At 39.4% G+C, this 12609-nt stretch overlaps 1 protein-coding gene across 1 annotated transcript; it reads left to right on the top strand.

Annotated features, from left to right (window-relative positions):
• The first annotated feature begins 1653 nt into the window (after positions 1–1653).
• Positions 1654–12037, top strand: LOC107654455 (multidrug resistance-associated protein 1-like). The gene is made up of 26 exons (XM_016441525.1): positions 1654–1673; positions 1782–1913; positions 2126–2332; positions 3538–3714; positions 3780–3942; positions 4416–4508; positions 4844–5044; positions 5132–5278; positions 5363–5450; positions 6573–6642; positions 6765–6891; positions 6975–7151; positions 7299–7466; positions 8073–8256; positions 8347–8419; positions 8506–8623; positions 8927–9134; positions 9224–9534; positions 9618–9817; positions 9902–10028; positions 10128–10229; positions 10342–10488; positions 10572–10730; positions 10817–10983; positions 11069–11263; positions 11345–12037. The coding sequence occupies exons 1-26, from the start codon at positions 1654–1656 to the stop codon at positions 11451–11453; spliced, it is 3870 nt and encodes a 1289-aa protein (XP_016297011.1). The 3' UTR covers positions 11454–12037.
• The last annotated feature ends 572 nt before the right edge of the window (positions 12038–12609 follow it).

Raw genomic sequence — 12609 nt, 5'->3', positions numbered from 1 at the left:
GCAGCCATTTATGCTGCGGCGCCCGGGGAGCAGTTGGGGGTTCGGTGCCTTGCTCAAGGGCGCCTCAGTCGTGGTATTGAAGGTGGGAGAGAGCGCTGTACATTCACTCCCCCCACCTACAATCCCTGCCGGTACGAGACTCGAACTCGCAACCTTTGGGTTACGAGTCCAACTCTCTAACCATTAGGCCACGACTTCCCCCTAAGCGTAGAAGTCGTGGCCTAATATAGAAATAGAAATTGTTATAGAAATAGAATTCTATAACTAGTCAAATTAGTCAAATTGCTTCGATTTGGCTGATTGAAAAGCAGATGCGCTGCTTCGTAGATCATCTGCAAGTTTTGGTAGTTTTAGCTGAAGTCCAGTTGTTGCAATTGAATGCTTATTGAATACTATTACCAACCACCATTATACTCTTAGAAGCTGTGAATGAAGAGTTTGGGTCTGTTGGCATAAATATGTGTCTGTGGTCTGTATTTTTTACCATGATCTAGAAGTGTTCATAAAAAGGTTTGTTGTGTCATTAATCCTGGTTTGATGGAACATTTAGGTCATTATAATAAGCTGAGGTCTTTGAAAGGAAGGGAGGGGAACAGCAGGCAACATCCCCAAAAGAACACTCCCACATCAGCCACCAGTCCCGCCTCCGCACACTGCGGTGAGACAAAGTGGGCGGCTGATCTCAGATCAGTCCTGGTAACGGAAGAGAAAATATGGATATGATCCCAGAGGAAGGATGCAGCTTATGTGGTTATGACTCCTTGGGAAATCCCTAGCAAATGTGTATACACCACTTATATGCCTAGTTGGTCGTCTCCACAGAAGGGGAGAATCAATACATTGAGCGTTATTTAATCAATTTATTACTGCTTAGGTCAAGGTTTTTCAATATACATACATACATTGTGACCCTGGAGCACAAAACCAGTCATAAGTCGCTGGGGTATATTTGTAGCAATAGCCAACAATACATTGTACGGGTCAAATTTATCGATTTTTTTTTTATGCCAAAAATCATTAGGATATTATGTAAAGATCATGTTCCATGAAGATATTTTGTAAATTTCCTACCGTAATTATTTAAAATTTTTATTTTTGATTAGTAATATGCATTGCTAAGTACTTCATTTGGACAACTTTAGGCGATTTTCTCAATATTTAGTTTTTTTTTGCACCCTCAGATTCCAGATTTTCAAATAGTTGTATCTCGGCCAAATATTGTCCCATCCTAACAAACCATACATCAATGGAAAGCTTATTTAGTCAGCTTTCAGATAAAAAAAATTTTGACTGTCCATTTGATTGTGCAATATTTAAGATATCAAATCTCAAAGAGTTCAATATCAAAGATTATTGTTTATTGATTATTAAAGCATTCTGCTCATAACCAGTCATGTGTGTTACAGGGTTTCTCTGCAGATGCGATGAGATTCGTGGCATTTTTCACATTCTTCTCTCTCCAGTTGGCTCAGCTCATCCTCAGCTGTTTCGCTGATCAGCGCCCAGCGTCTCTTAAACCTGTATATGTAAAGGTACAGTGTCTTTCGTGTTATGATGGATTTTTTTAAAATTAGTAAATAAATATTTGAAACATGGTGAAAAAATAATACCTGGACATTCTATTTTTCCACTAGAACCCATGTCCAGTTGAGGATGCTTCTTTCCTTTCAAAAGTACTGTTTTGGTGTACGGCAGGTAGTCATATTTTTGTCTCTGATTTTATTGAGGTCTGCAGAATAAAAACTGAGATACTGAGAAACACACATATTCCTGCTCCCCAGATTGGTGGTAAAGGGCTACCGCTCACCTTTACAAGCTGAAGACCTCTGGTCTCTACGAGAAGAGGATACATCTGAAAAAATCATTTGTGATCTGGAGAAAGAGTGGGCCAAGCAATGGGCCAAAATGCAACAGTAAGACACCTGCTGTTTCCTTAACTGCATGTCTTCCATCCTGAGGTGATGAAAATATGTGATGTCCGTAATTTGCCTGTTCATAACTACTGATTTATTTGTATTATTAATTAACAAAGCACAACTTCTTTACTTTGTTGCAGCAATGCTTGCACCAATATACCAGAGACTAAAGTCTGGATAAAAATGTTGTGTTTTCTCCCTCAAACAAGGCAAGAGAGCGCTCTGAATGGAGCACAAGCTCTTGGTTATAAACTGAGCGAGCAGACGCAACTGCTCAGAAAACTTCATAAAGAACAAATCTCAGGCTTCTGTCTGCTCCGGACACTAGCCAAAAACTTTGGCCCTTACTTTCTGACTGGAACTCTCTGTCTGGTCATTCAAGATGCTTTCATGTTCTCCATACCACAAGTGTTAAGGTGAGAGACACATTAATGCTGTCATGGCATGTAAAATGAAACTGTATATAGCATGTGGTATTTAGTATAAGATGGTAAGATTTAATGTATTTGAAAGAAGCCTTTTATGCTCACCAAGGCTACATTTAATTAAAAATACATAAAAAATGACTATTCCTTTTTTAAAATGTTTATTTTAAAATGTAATGTATTCCTGTAATGGTAAAGCTGAATTTTTAGCATCATTACTCCAGTCTTCAGTCACATTATCCTTCAGAAATCATGCTGATATGATGAACTCGTGATCAAGAAACTTATTATTATCAATATTGAAAGTTGTGCTACCTAATATTTTTGTAGAAACCACAATTTTAATTTAATTTTAATTTCTCTTTTATTGAATAAGTTCAAATGAACAGCATTTATTTGAAATGAATTTTGTAACATTATAAATGTATTTAATGTTATTTTGATCGATTTAACATTTCCTTGATGAATAAAAGTAATAATCTTTAAAAATGTTACTGTACTACAAATTCTAAAGTCATATGTGCACAGTTACTGATTGTAAAAATGTCATAACATTTGAATAATTTTAAACATTTTTAAATATTATTAATTTCTTTGAGTGTAAAAACAAAAAGAGTGCTTTCAAAATCATTTATTCAGTTAAGACTAAAACATATTTTTGCATCTGGGAAATATCTACATATCAGTTTTGAATGTTATTTTATAAGAAAACACATGCCTGGGTGCAAATGTAGAGCAAGACCTTTAGCACACAGTTGTAAAGTGAACTTGTTGCCCTTTCTCAGTTTTGAGTGTGAACTCCCGTCACAGACAGGAATAACAGCACATCCTGCTGTGGTGCAGCCACACACTGTTAATTATGCCCCATGCACCACGAGTCCACGACACTTAGGAGTCTGCTCACTGCAGCATCATATTCTTTGTGGCTGAGCTATAGCTCAGAAGAAACTGGATTTGGATCATCAAATTAAGCCACTCTGTCTGGCATATAACAAGCCAAGAGCACATTGGTGGGTTCACTGCTTCAGAACCACAGGAACTGTGGCACTCTCAGAAACCTTGATGCATGGGGATAATATTGTTCAGGCTCAGCTGTATCAGGTCTAGAAAGGCTCATATTTATAGTCATAACTTATGTTCACATTCCAGTTTCTTTATCTTTGGCTTATGTTTGGTGTGTGTTTCTTGTTCTTCAGTCTACTGCTTGACTTTGTGAGGGATGAAGACGCCCCCTTATGGAAGGGTTACCTCTTTGCCTTCTTGATGTTCCTATTGTCTTGTCTGCAGTCCCTGTTCAACCATCAGTACATGTATGCATGCTTCACAGTAGGCATGAGGGTTAAAACTGCAGTTATGGGCCTAGTGTACAGGAAGGTAGGCCTTTGAAAGGTTTGCTAGCAAATGCAAAGATGCATATAATGGTTCTCACATACATTCCGACTCTGGTCATCAACAGCGCGGCCCGCAGAACATGTACAGTTGGAGAGATAGTGAACTTGATTTCGGCCGACACCCAGAAACTCATGGATTTCGTGGTGTACTTCAATGCAGTGTGGGTGGCCCCGATTGAAATCGCCTTGTGTCTTTTCTTCCTCTGGCAGGTGAGAACAGATGCTTGTTTATTTTTCTTCTACAGTATGTTGGATTGTTATACGGTAGGACAAAAAGCACAAAATGGTATTTCTAGGGCAGTGGTCTCCAAACTTGGTCCTGGAGGGCCGGTGTCCTGCAGAGTTTAGCTCCAACCCTAATAAAACAACATCCTGAACCAGCTAATCATGGTCTTACTAGGCGTACAAGAAACTTACAGGCAGGTGTGTTGAGGCAAGTTGGAGCTAAACTCTACAGGACACCGGCCCTCCAGTACCGAGTTTGGAGACCCCTGCTTTAGGGGTACTGGGACAAATTAGTACCTTATCAAGTACAACTATTACTAACTATGAATATTTTAGGGTTAAAAAAGGTACACATATGACCCTTTAAGTGACAAGCTGTTGTACCCCAATTTTATGCACAATATTTCTGAGAGCACGGATCTAAAATTCATTAATTGAAATGTTTGACCCCTGTACAGCGCCTCGGCCCATCTGCGTTGGCTGGCATCGCCACTGTAATTCTCATCTTCCCTTTGAATGGGTTCATTGCCAAAATGAGAAGCAAGCTCCAGGTATAGTCTATATGGTTCCATTCAGTCAAATTTCCATGATGATATTCGTGCTGTGGCGACTGAGGTTGTGTCGGTACACGTCGTCCCAGGAACTGCTTCATGCCTACAAATGATTTAAAACACGAGCATGTGGACAGTCTGCCCTTTGATTCTCTGATGTTATGAACATGGTAGAAACCACAGGATTTTGCTTTGTTGTAAAATTGAAATGTCTTTATTTGCCTCGTCTCAAACACCCAAAGAATTGAAACTCATCCATATTGGTTTCTGTCTGGTCTCGTAAACAAGTTTGCTTGCGCGATTCTCAATTCGCATCTGTTTGATGCGCTCGGGAGGTCCAGATGAAGTACATGGACGGACGCATTAAGCTTATGAACGAGATCTTGAGCGGAATAAAGATCCTGAAGTTTTACGCCTGGGAGAATGCCTTCAGAGAACATGTTCTTGGTTATCGGGAAAAAGAGCTGAATGCTCTGAAGAAGTCTCAGATTCTTTACTCCATATCCATCGCCTCCTTCAACTCCTCCACTTTCTTGGTACATTTCATCATCGTCATCATCTTGACACATTAATATAGTCCTTACAACTGTAGAGTTTTATCATGTACGCCACTTTGCCTTCAGATTGCATTTGCCATGTTTGGGGTGTATGTGCTGATTGATGAGAAGCATGTTCTGGATGCTCAGAAGGTCTTTGTGTCCATGGCTCTTATCAATATTCTCAAAGCTCCACTCAGTCAACTGCCCTTTGCAATGAGCACTACCATGCAGGTAAGCAGCAAATATTTGAACGCTTATGTTTTTACATTTTTGAAGAAACTTTTGAAGATAACTTTGTTTTTTCTTGTTTCTAAGGCTGTGGTGTCTCTCAAACGCCTCGGGAAGTTTCTCTGTCAAGACGAGCTGAAACTGGATAGTGTGGAGAGAGCTCCCTACCATCCTGGTGAGTGCATTAGCTTGTCATAGTTTTCAGACTTTGCTCTGACATACAACAGCTTATAAGCTGACCAACATTAATACATGTTGAGCAATACAGAGATTTTTCCCTATTAATGTGATGGTGGAGTTTTAATTTATAATGGCATAACAAAATCTGGCATGCCAAAAACAAAAATAACGAGTTACTAATCTGCCAAAAAGACCCACCTTGAAGAATATTTTTCCAGTTATTCTGCAAGACAAGCTTATTTGAATTTAAAAGCTGTAATTCGAGAAACACTACAAGGAAATTGTGTGGCTATGAGATGGGTGTTGGTAGTGGCTGAAATGCGCATGATGACTTCATGCAGCGGTTAAAGGGGATTTTCAGCTTTGGAGCTGTAATTATATTTATATAACTTTTCCACATTTTTGTGTGTTAAAGGCCTATTTTAAAATTGATTTGTTAAAAATGCAACTTTTTATATTAAAGGTCAAAGAGAAGTTTTTGTGAAAATGTTTCTGCTTCTGAATCTGAATACCATTAATAACAGAACCAGGTGAATAATAATATCCCATGGATGATTTTTAAATAATTATGGAAATGTATTAACCTAAATAACTGTCATCACCCTGTTGCCTCATTAACTTGTGGAATTGTTTTATAAGCCTCAAATGCAATACACACTTAAAGAGACAGTTCACCCAAAAATGAAATTTCTGTGATCATTTGCTCACCTTCAAGTCATTCCAAACCTATATTACACTTCTTCCAAACTAACCTGTTTAAGAAATTAATTGAATCAGACTACTTTTGGTTCATGATAGAAATTCAGATTCAGTTCATTTCTGAAACAGTTTAGTTTCAGTGAAAACTGTTTTAGTCTGTTTCTCTCACAAAGCTATTATATGTCTTCGCAATATTTATTAAAATATACTGTAGTGTCCAAGAGTTGTATGGACCAATTTTATGATATTTTTATGGTATCTCTGTGTCCTTTTTAAGCTAATATTCATTGTAACTGCACTAAATAGAGCATAAAAAAATCTTTAAATATTCTGCAGAGTATAGAAAATCATAGAGGTTTGGAATGCCAGTGTGTAAATGATAAAAAAAACTCACCTCTTTATTTCCTCCTTTTGTCAGATACTGATGGTGTTGTTATTGACAACGGTACTTTCAGCTGGTCTAAAGATAGCACACCATGTCTCAGGAGGTCGGTGCCTTTGAATATATTTATCCCTTACTGTAAACTGAAATAACTGCTGAAAGATCTCAGTAGGTCCACCATTCCTAAACATATAAAGATGATAATCTGGCAATGGTTAATTTCTGCAGGATCAATGTCAAAGTGCAGCGGGGTTCACTGGTGGCTGTGGTAGGTCACGTGGGCAGTGGAAAATCCTCTCTTCTGTCTGCAATGTTGGGAGAAATGGAAAAGAAAAGTGGCCACGTCACAGTATCGGTAAATCATTCAGAAAAATTACTAAAAATATATTGGCATCATTCACATATTCCACATATAAATTTTCTAACACTTTCTTTCAGGGCTCTGTGACTTACGTGCCTCAGCAAGCATGGATCCAGAATGCCACTCTCAAAGACAACATTTTGTTTGGACGTGAGAGGAAAGACAGCTGGTACCAGAAGGTGTTAGAGGCCTGTGCTCTCCTACCAGACCTGGAGATCCTACCTGCAAGAGATGCCACAGAGATTGGAGAGAAGGTAAAAATAGACTTCTGTAAGAATGATTCTGACATGATAGAATAAAGTGAAAAGGTATTAAATATAATTTATTTTTTAAACACCAAATATGCAGGGTATCAGCAGGGTCATGACTAAACTCCCACTACATTTTTACAATGTTCACAGGGTCTGAATTTGTCAGGAGGTCAGAAACAGAGAGTGAGTCTGGCACGTGCAGTCTACAGGAAGGCTGATATCTACCTTCTGGATGATCCTTTGTCAGCTGTGGATGCACATGTGGGTCAGCACATCTTTGAAAAGGTCATCGGACCTAATGGCGTTCTTAAAAATAAGGTAAACATTAAAACACGAGTAAGATAATGTGACCTTAAAGGGTTAGTTCTCCCAAAAAATGAAAATTCTGTCATTAATTACTCACCTTCATGTCGTTCCAAATCTGTAAGACCTTTGTTCAACTTCAGGGTCTATGGAGGGTCAGAAAGCTCTCGGATTTCATCAAAAATATCTTAATTTGTGATTCCGAAGTTGAATGAAGGTCTTACAGGTTTACAGAACGTTATGAGGGTGAGTAATTAATGACAGAATTTTCATTTTTGGGTGAACTATCCCTTTAAAATCTAATATGTGAATTGCTACATTCTAAATTGAAGTAGCAAAGAGGATGCAGAATCACAATTTTAATTTGAATGTAAAGGAAGCAGAATTAAAATTGTTTTTGAAAAATCTTTAAAAAGCTTTGAAGGTTTATTGGTTAGACAGATAGATAGATTAGACTGCAATTTTGCAAATTTCTCTTCCTGTCATTCCAATTCAAATTTCTGTGGATGTAGCCAATTGAATTAAATTTCCAGATTTTGAATGGAAAGGGAACCTTTCAGGCTTAAAATAACAAAACTAAATAGCTTGCTTGATGATGCTCTCCAATGCTTGCTAAAACAGACTCGGGTTCTGGTGACTCACGGGCTGAGCTTCCTGCCCCAGGCTGACCTGATTCTGGTGATGGAGGATGGAGAAATCACGGAGATGGGCTCTTATGCCGAGCTTTTGAGTAGAAAGAACACCTTTGCAGACTTTGTTAAAGCTTTTTCCGTTAGCGAACGCAAGGAAAGTGCCACCCACAGAGGTAAGCTAAAAGAATGAGTGCTTGATGAGTTACTACAACGACACTTTTTTATGTTGACACAGTTAAAAATGCAGATTCGCCTTGTTTTAGGGACCAGAAAATCAGTATCTCATCTCAGCATGACAGACTTCTCTATTGACCTCTCCCAGGAGCAACTCATCAGGTAAAAGTCACTAAGTTTTGATAATGAAAATGCAAATGTTATTCAGGAGCACATATTTACCTTTCTGTCAATTTTGTTTAATAAAGCGGAGACATGGGAAGTGCCAGTATACAAACCATGGAAGCCATATCTGACACAGAACAGGAGCAGGACCAGAAGGAAGTTGGGAGACTCACCCAGGCTGACAAAGCTCATACAGGCCGAGTAAGTAATAGAGCCACATCCACAGACATTTCAAACAATGGGTAGACACATCAAAATATACCTTCACATGTAACTCAATACCAAAGGCCAAAGATTTAGAGTGGCAGGTCAGTTTTAAAGTTCAGCTACGGGTCAGCGACAAGGGTTTCAGATGCTCTCATGTCACCACAGAGATCTAATTTTAACCTGATTACAGGTCTTTGAGCTTCATTGTTCCTAACACCATAATATAGCCTGAAAGTGCACTATATCATCCAGAGTGTCGTTCCTCACACATTCTTCTCCATAATGGGTCACACATAGGTGAAACTGGAGATGTATGTGGAGTACTTCAGGACCATCGGCTTGGCCTACATCATCCCCGTCATCTTCCTCTACGCATTCCAGCAAGCTGCCTCACTGGCCTACAACTACTGGCTAAGCCAGTGGGCAGATGACCCGGTTGTAAATGGAACACAGGTCGACACGGATCTGAAGCTTGGTGTTTTTGGAGCTCTCGGCTTTGCACAAGGTTCGAAATCCCTCATGTTCCTCAACCCTCATTGAGTATCCTTGGACTTTGTATTGTTCTTGATCATTAACGGTGTTGTTGTATTGCAGGAATTGCAATATTTGGCACTACTGTGGCCATTTCACTTGGAGGAATAATTGCATCCCGGCATCTTCATTTGGACCTTCTCAACAATGTACTTCACTCTCCTATGTCGTTCTTTGAGAGTACACCCAGTGGTAATCTTCTCAATCGTTTCTCTAAAGAGATCGACGGCATTGACTGCGTGATCCCTGATGGGCTGAAGATGATGCTGGGCTATGTGTTCAAACTTCTGGAGGTTTGCATTATCGTGCTGATGGCGACTCCTTTTGCAGGAGTGATCATACTGCCACTAACTCTGCTCTATGCCTTTATCCAGGTATGCTACTAGGAGATTGCTCAGCATGCAAGAGTATCATAACAAGGAGCACCAGTCTGACATCTATTCTCCTGTGTTTTCAGAGCTTCTACGTGGCCACATCCTGCCAGTTGCGTAGACTGGAGTCGGTGAGTCGATCACCCATCTATACTCATTTCAATGAGACAGTCCAAGGAGCCGGTGTGATTCGGGCCTTTGGAGAACAGTCTAGGTTTATCTTACTGGCTAACAGCCGAGTGGACCACAATCAAACATCCTATTTCCCAAGATTTGTGGCAACCAGGTCAGATTCAGTCTTGGCTTATTCATTTTTGGTACTGTTAATCCAGTCTAACGCTATACAATATCTTTAATGTTATTCCAATAGGTGGCTGGCAGTAAATCTAGAGTTCCTGGGTAACTTGCTGGTCCTTGCTGCAGCTATTCTCTCTGTTATGGGAAGGGCAACTTTAAGCCCTGGAATCGTGGGACTGGCTGTGTCACACTCTCTCCAGGTAGGAAACTCATCAAAAAGTCTTTGAAAATCTTTGGACAACCACACATGTTAGGCAAGCCTATTAGGCAACAACTTCTCAAGAAAAATTACATTGCAGGTAACTGGGATCTTGAGCTGGATTGTGCGGGCATGGACAGATGTAGAAAACAACATTGTGTCTGTTGAGCGAGTGAAGGAATATGCCGAAACAACAAAAGAGGTAATGTTGGTCTGAAGGCTGTTTTTTCCCATGAATTCCTTTATATAAAGCGACCAAATTATATTTTTACGTTCATTCTTGAAGTCACTGAGTTAGTCTTGGGTTGTCGCAGGCACCATGGACAATCGAGGACAGTCCACTCCCATCAGACTGGCCCAAATCCGGATCCATTGGATTCCAGGAATATGGACTTCTGTACCGCAGGGGTCTTGACTGGGCCTTAAAAGAAATTTCTCTCAGTGTTAATGAGAGAGAGAAAGTAAATATAACATCTGAACACATTATGTCATATTTGTGCTTTATTTTTTATTACATTCTAAGCGATTTACTGAATCTATTCAGGTTGGAATTGTGGGAAGAACAGGGGCCGGAAAATCATCTCTTGCTCTCGGAATCTTCCGGATCCTTGAGGCGGCAAAAGGAAAGATCTTCATAGATGGGATAAACATTGCAGAGATTGGACTGCATGAACTGAGGTCTCGTATCACCATTATCCCACAGGTACACCTGAAAATGGAAAAAAGGATCGAATACCTTGACAAACTTTTATTTTCAAGTATTTTATTTTCAACCTTTTTTCCCCCAAGGATCCAGTGCTGTTCTCTGGTTCCTTGCGTATGAATCTGGACCCCTTTGATGGCTACACTGATGAGGAGGTCTGGAGAGCTCTGGAACTCGCACATCTCAAGAACTTTGTGTCTGGCCTGCCTGACAAACTCAACCATGAGTGTTCAGAGGGAGGAGAGAATCTCAGGTACAAACCCCTTCTCGGCAATGTTTACTCATCATTTCATAAACATCTGATATGACTGTTTCTGACTGGATATTCTGGGCTTCAGTTTGGGTCAGCGGCAGCTGGTTTGCCTGGCCCGAGCTCTCCTGAGGAAGACCAAGATTCTGGTTTTGGATGAAGCCACTGCAGCTGTAGACCTGGAGACGGACAATTTAATACAGTCCACTATCAGAACTCAGTTTGAGTACTGCACCGTTCTGACCATCGCCCACCGTCTCAACACCATCATGGACTACACTAGGTATAACAAAGAGCATGTGTTTCTTTCTAAGAATATGATTATGATTGTTCAAACTCAACCCTATTCAAATGTTCCCAACAGGGTGATTGTGATGGACAGAGGGCACATCACAGAAATGGACTCTCCAACTAATCTGATCTCTCAGCGTGGTCAGTTCTATCAAATGTGCCGGGAGGCTGGGCTAGTGTGAACCTTCAATACCAGAGGAACCATCAATGACAAAATCATCTCTTCCCTCAGGAGAGACTATAAAAATGGTGCAGAAATCTCACCAATACACCTGCTCAGACTACCTGTAACTTTTCATTACACAACTTACTAAAGGGCATATCTTACCTTCTCAAACAAGAGAAGCACAAAGCTCAGGGTGAAGAGGTTTTGCCAGTAATAGCTGTTCAGGTGTCCACGTTTTCTCCAGTATTACAGAAGTGGTGTGCTTCAGCATTCACCTGCTGATTCTTTAACTGAGATCTGAGGCGCTTAAAAGAACAGACTGATTCCTCATGTCGTCAACAGTCTCATCTCAGAATACGAAGACTTGAGTAACGTTATCTTACTGTAGAGGTGTTCAGTAGGTAAATATAATGCACACTTCAGATGGTCAGAGGGTGTGCACAGCCATGTTCACCACCTCTCACTGCTGTCAAAGTGAAGATTTGTGGAAATTTGTAGTTTATTGTTGTAGATCCTGGCATAACATAGCTGCAGAACTAGTCACAATTCTACTTGAACCTTTTCAGGTTGTTACATTAATTTCTTAATTATATCAGCTCATTAAACCCTAAATTCCCATAAAGGTGATCATATTTATGATGTGAGAAAGATCCTTTATTGTTAAAAACAATGCAACCCCCCCCCCATCCTTATACTGAATTTGTCTGTGTATTAATACTAGTATTTTGTCCATAATCTAAAACTTTAAATCTGTATTTATGTATTTTGTACTTTATTTTTTTATATATTTATAACATTTCCATGCACACTTCATGAGTGACTGTCAAACTTGAAAATGCTCTTTTTATTTTCTGGACAGCTTCAGTAAAATAAATGTTGGTAGTAGTGATCAGAAATCGTTTTCCTTCTCACTGTGACAAAACATTTTGAAAGACTGATTTCAGAAGTACAACACTGTTAAAACACTAACAAAAGGCTCTTTACAAAAATTTATTCATATTTCCCCTGTACATATAAGCCTGATTTATGAAACTAAGCACACTTAAAACTAGTGCATGTATACAAATACCAAATAATAACTTTAATGTTTACATACAAATCATATAAATATGTAACAAATCAGATATATATTTTTTATCATTCAAAATGTGTCTTTGTCAGTTCCTTAAAAA

The sequence above is a fragment of the Sinocyclocheilus anshuiensis genome, unplaced genomic scaffold (assembly GCF_001515605.1).
Source record: "Sinocyclocheilus anshuiensis isolate Anshui unplaced genomic scaffold, SAMN03320099.WGS_v1.1 scaffold419, whole genome shotgun sequence".
Lineage (NCBI taxonomy): Eukaryota > Metazoa > Chordata > Actinopteri > Cypriniformes > Cyprinidae > Sinocyclocheilus > Sinocyclocheilus anshuiensis.
Note: the sequence above shows the minus strand (reverse complement) of the source record. Positions and strands in the feature narration are given on the sequence as shown.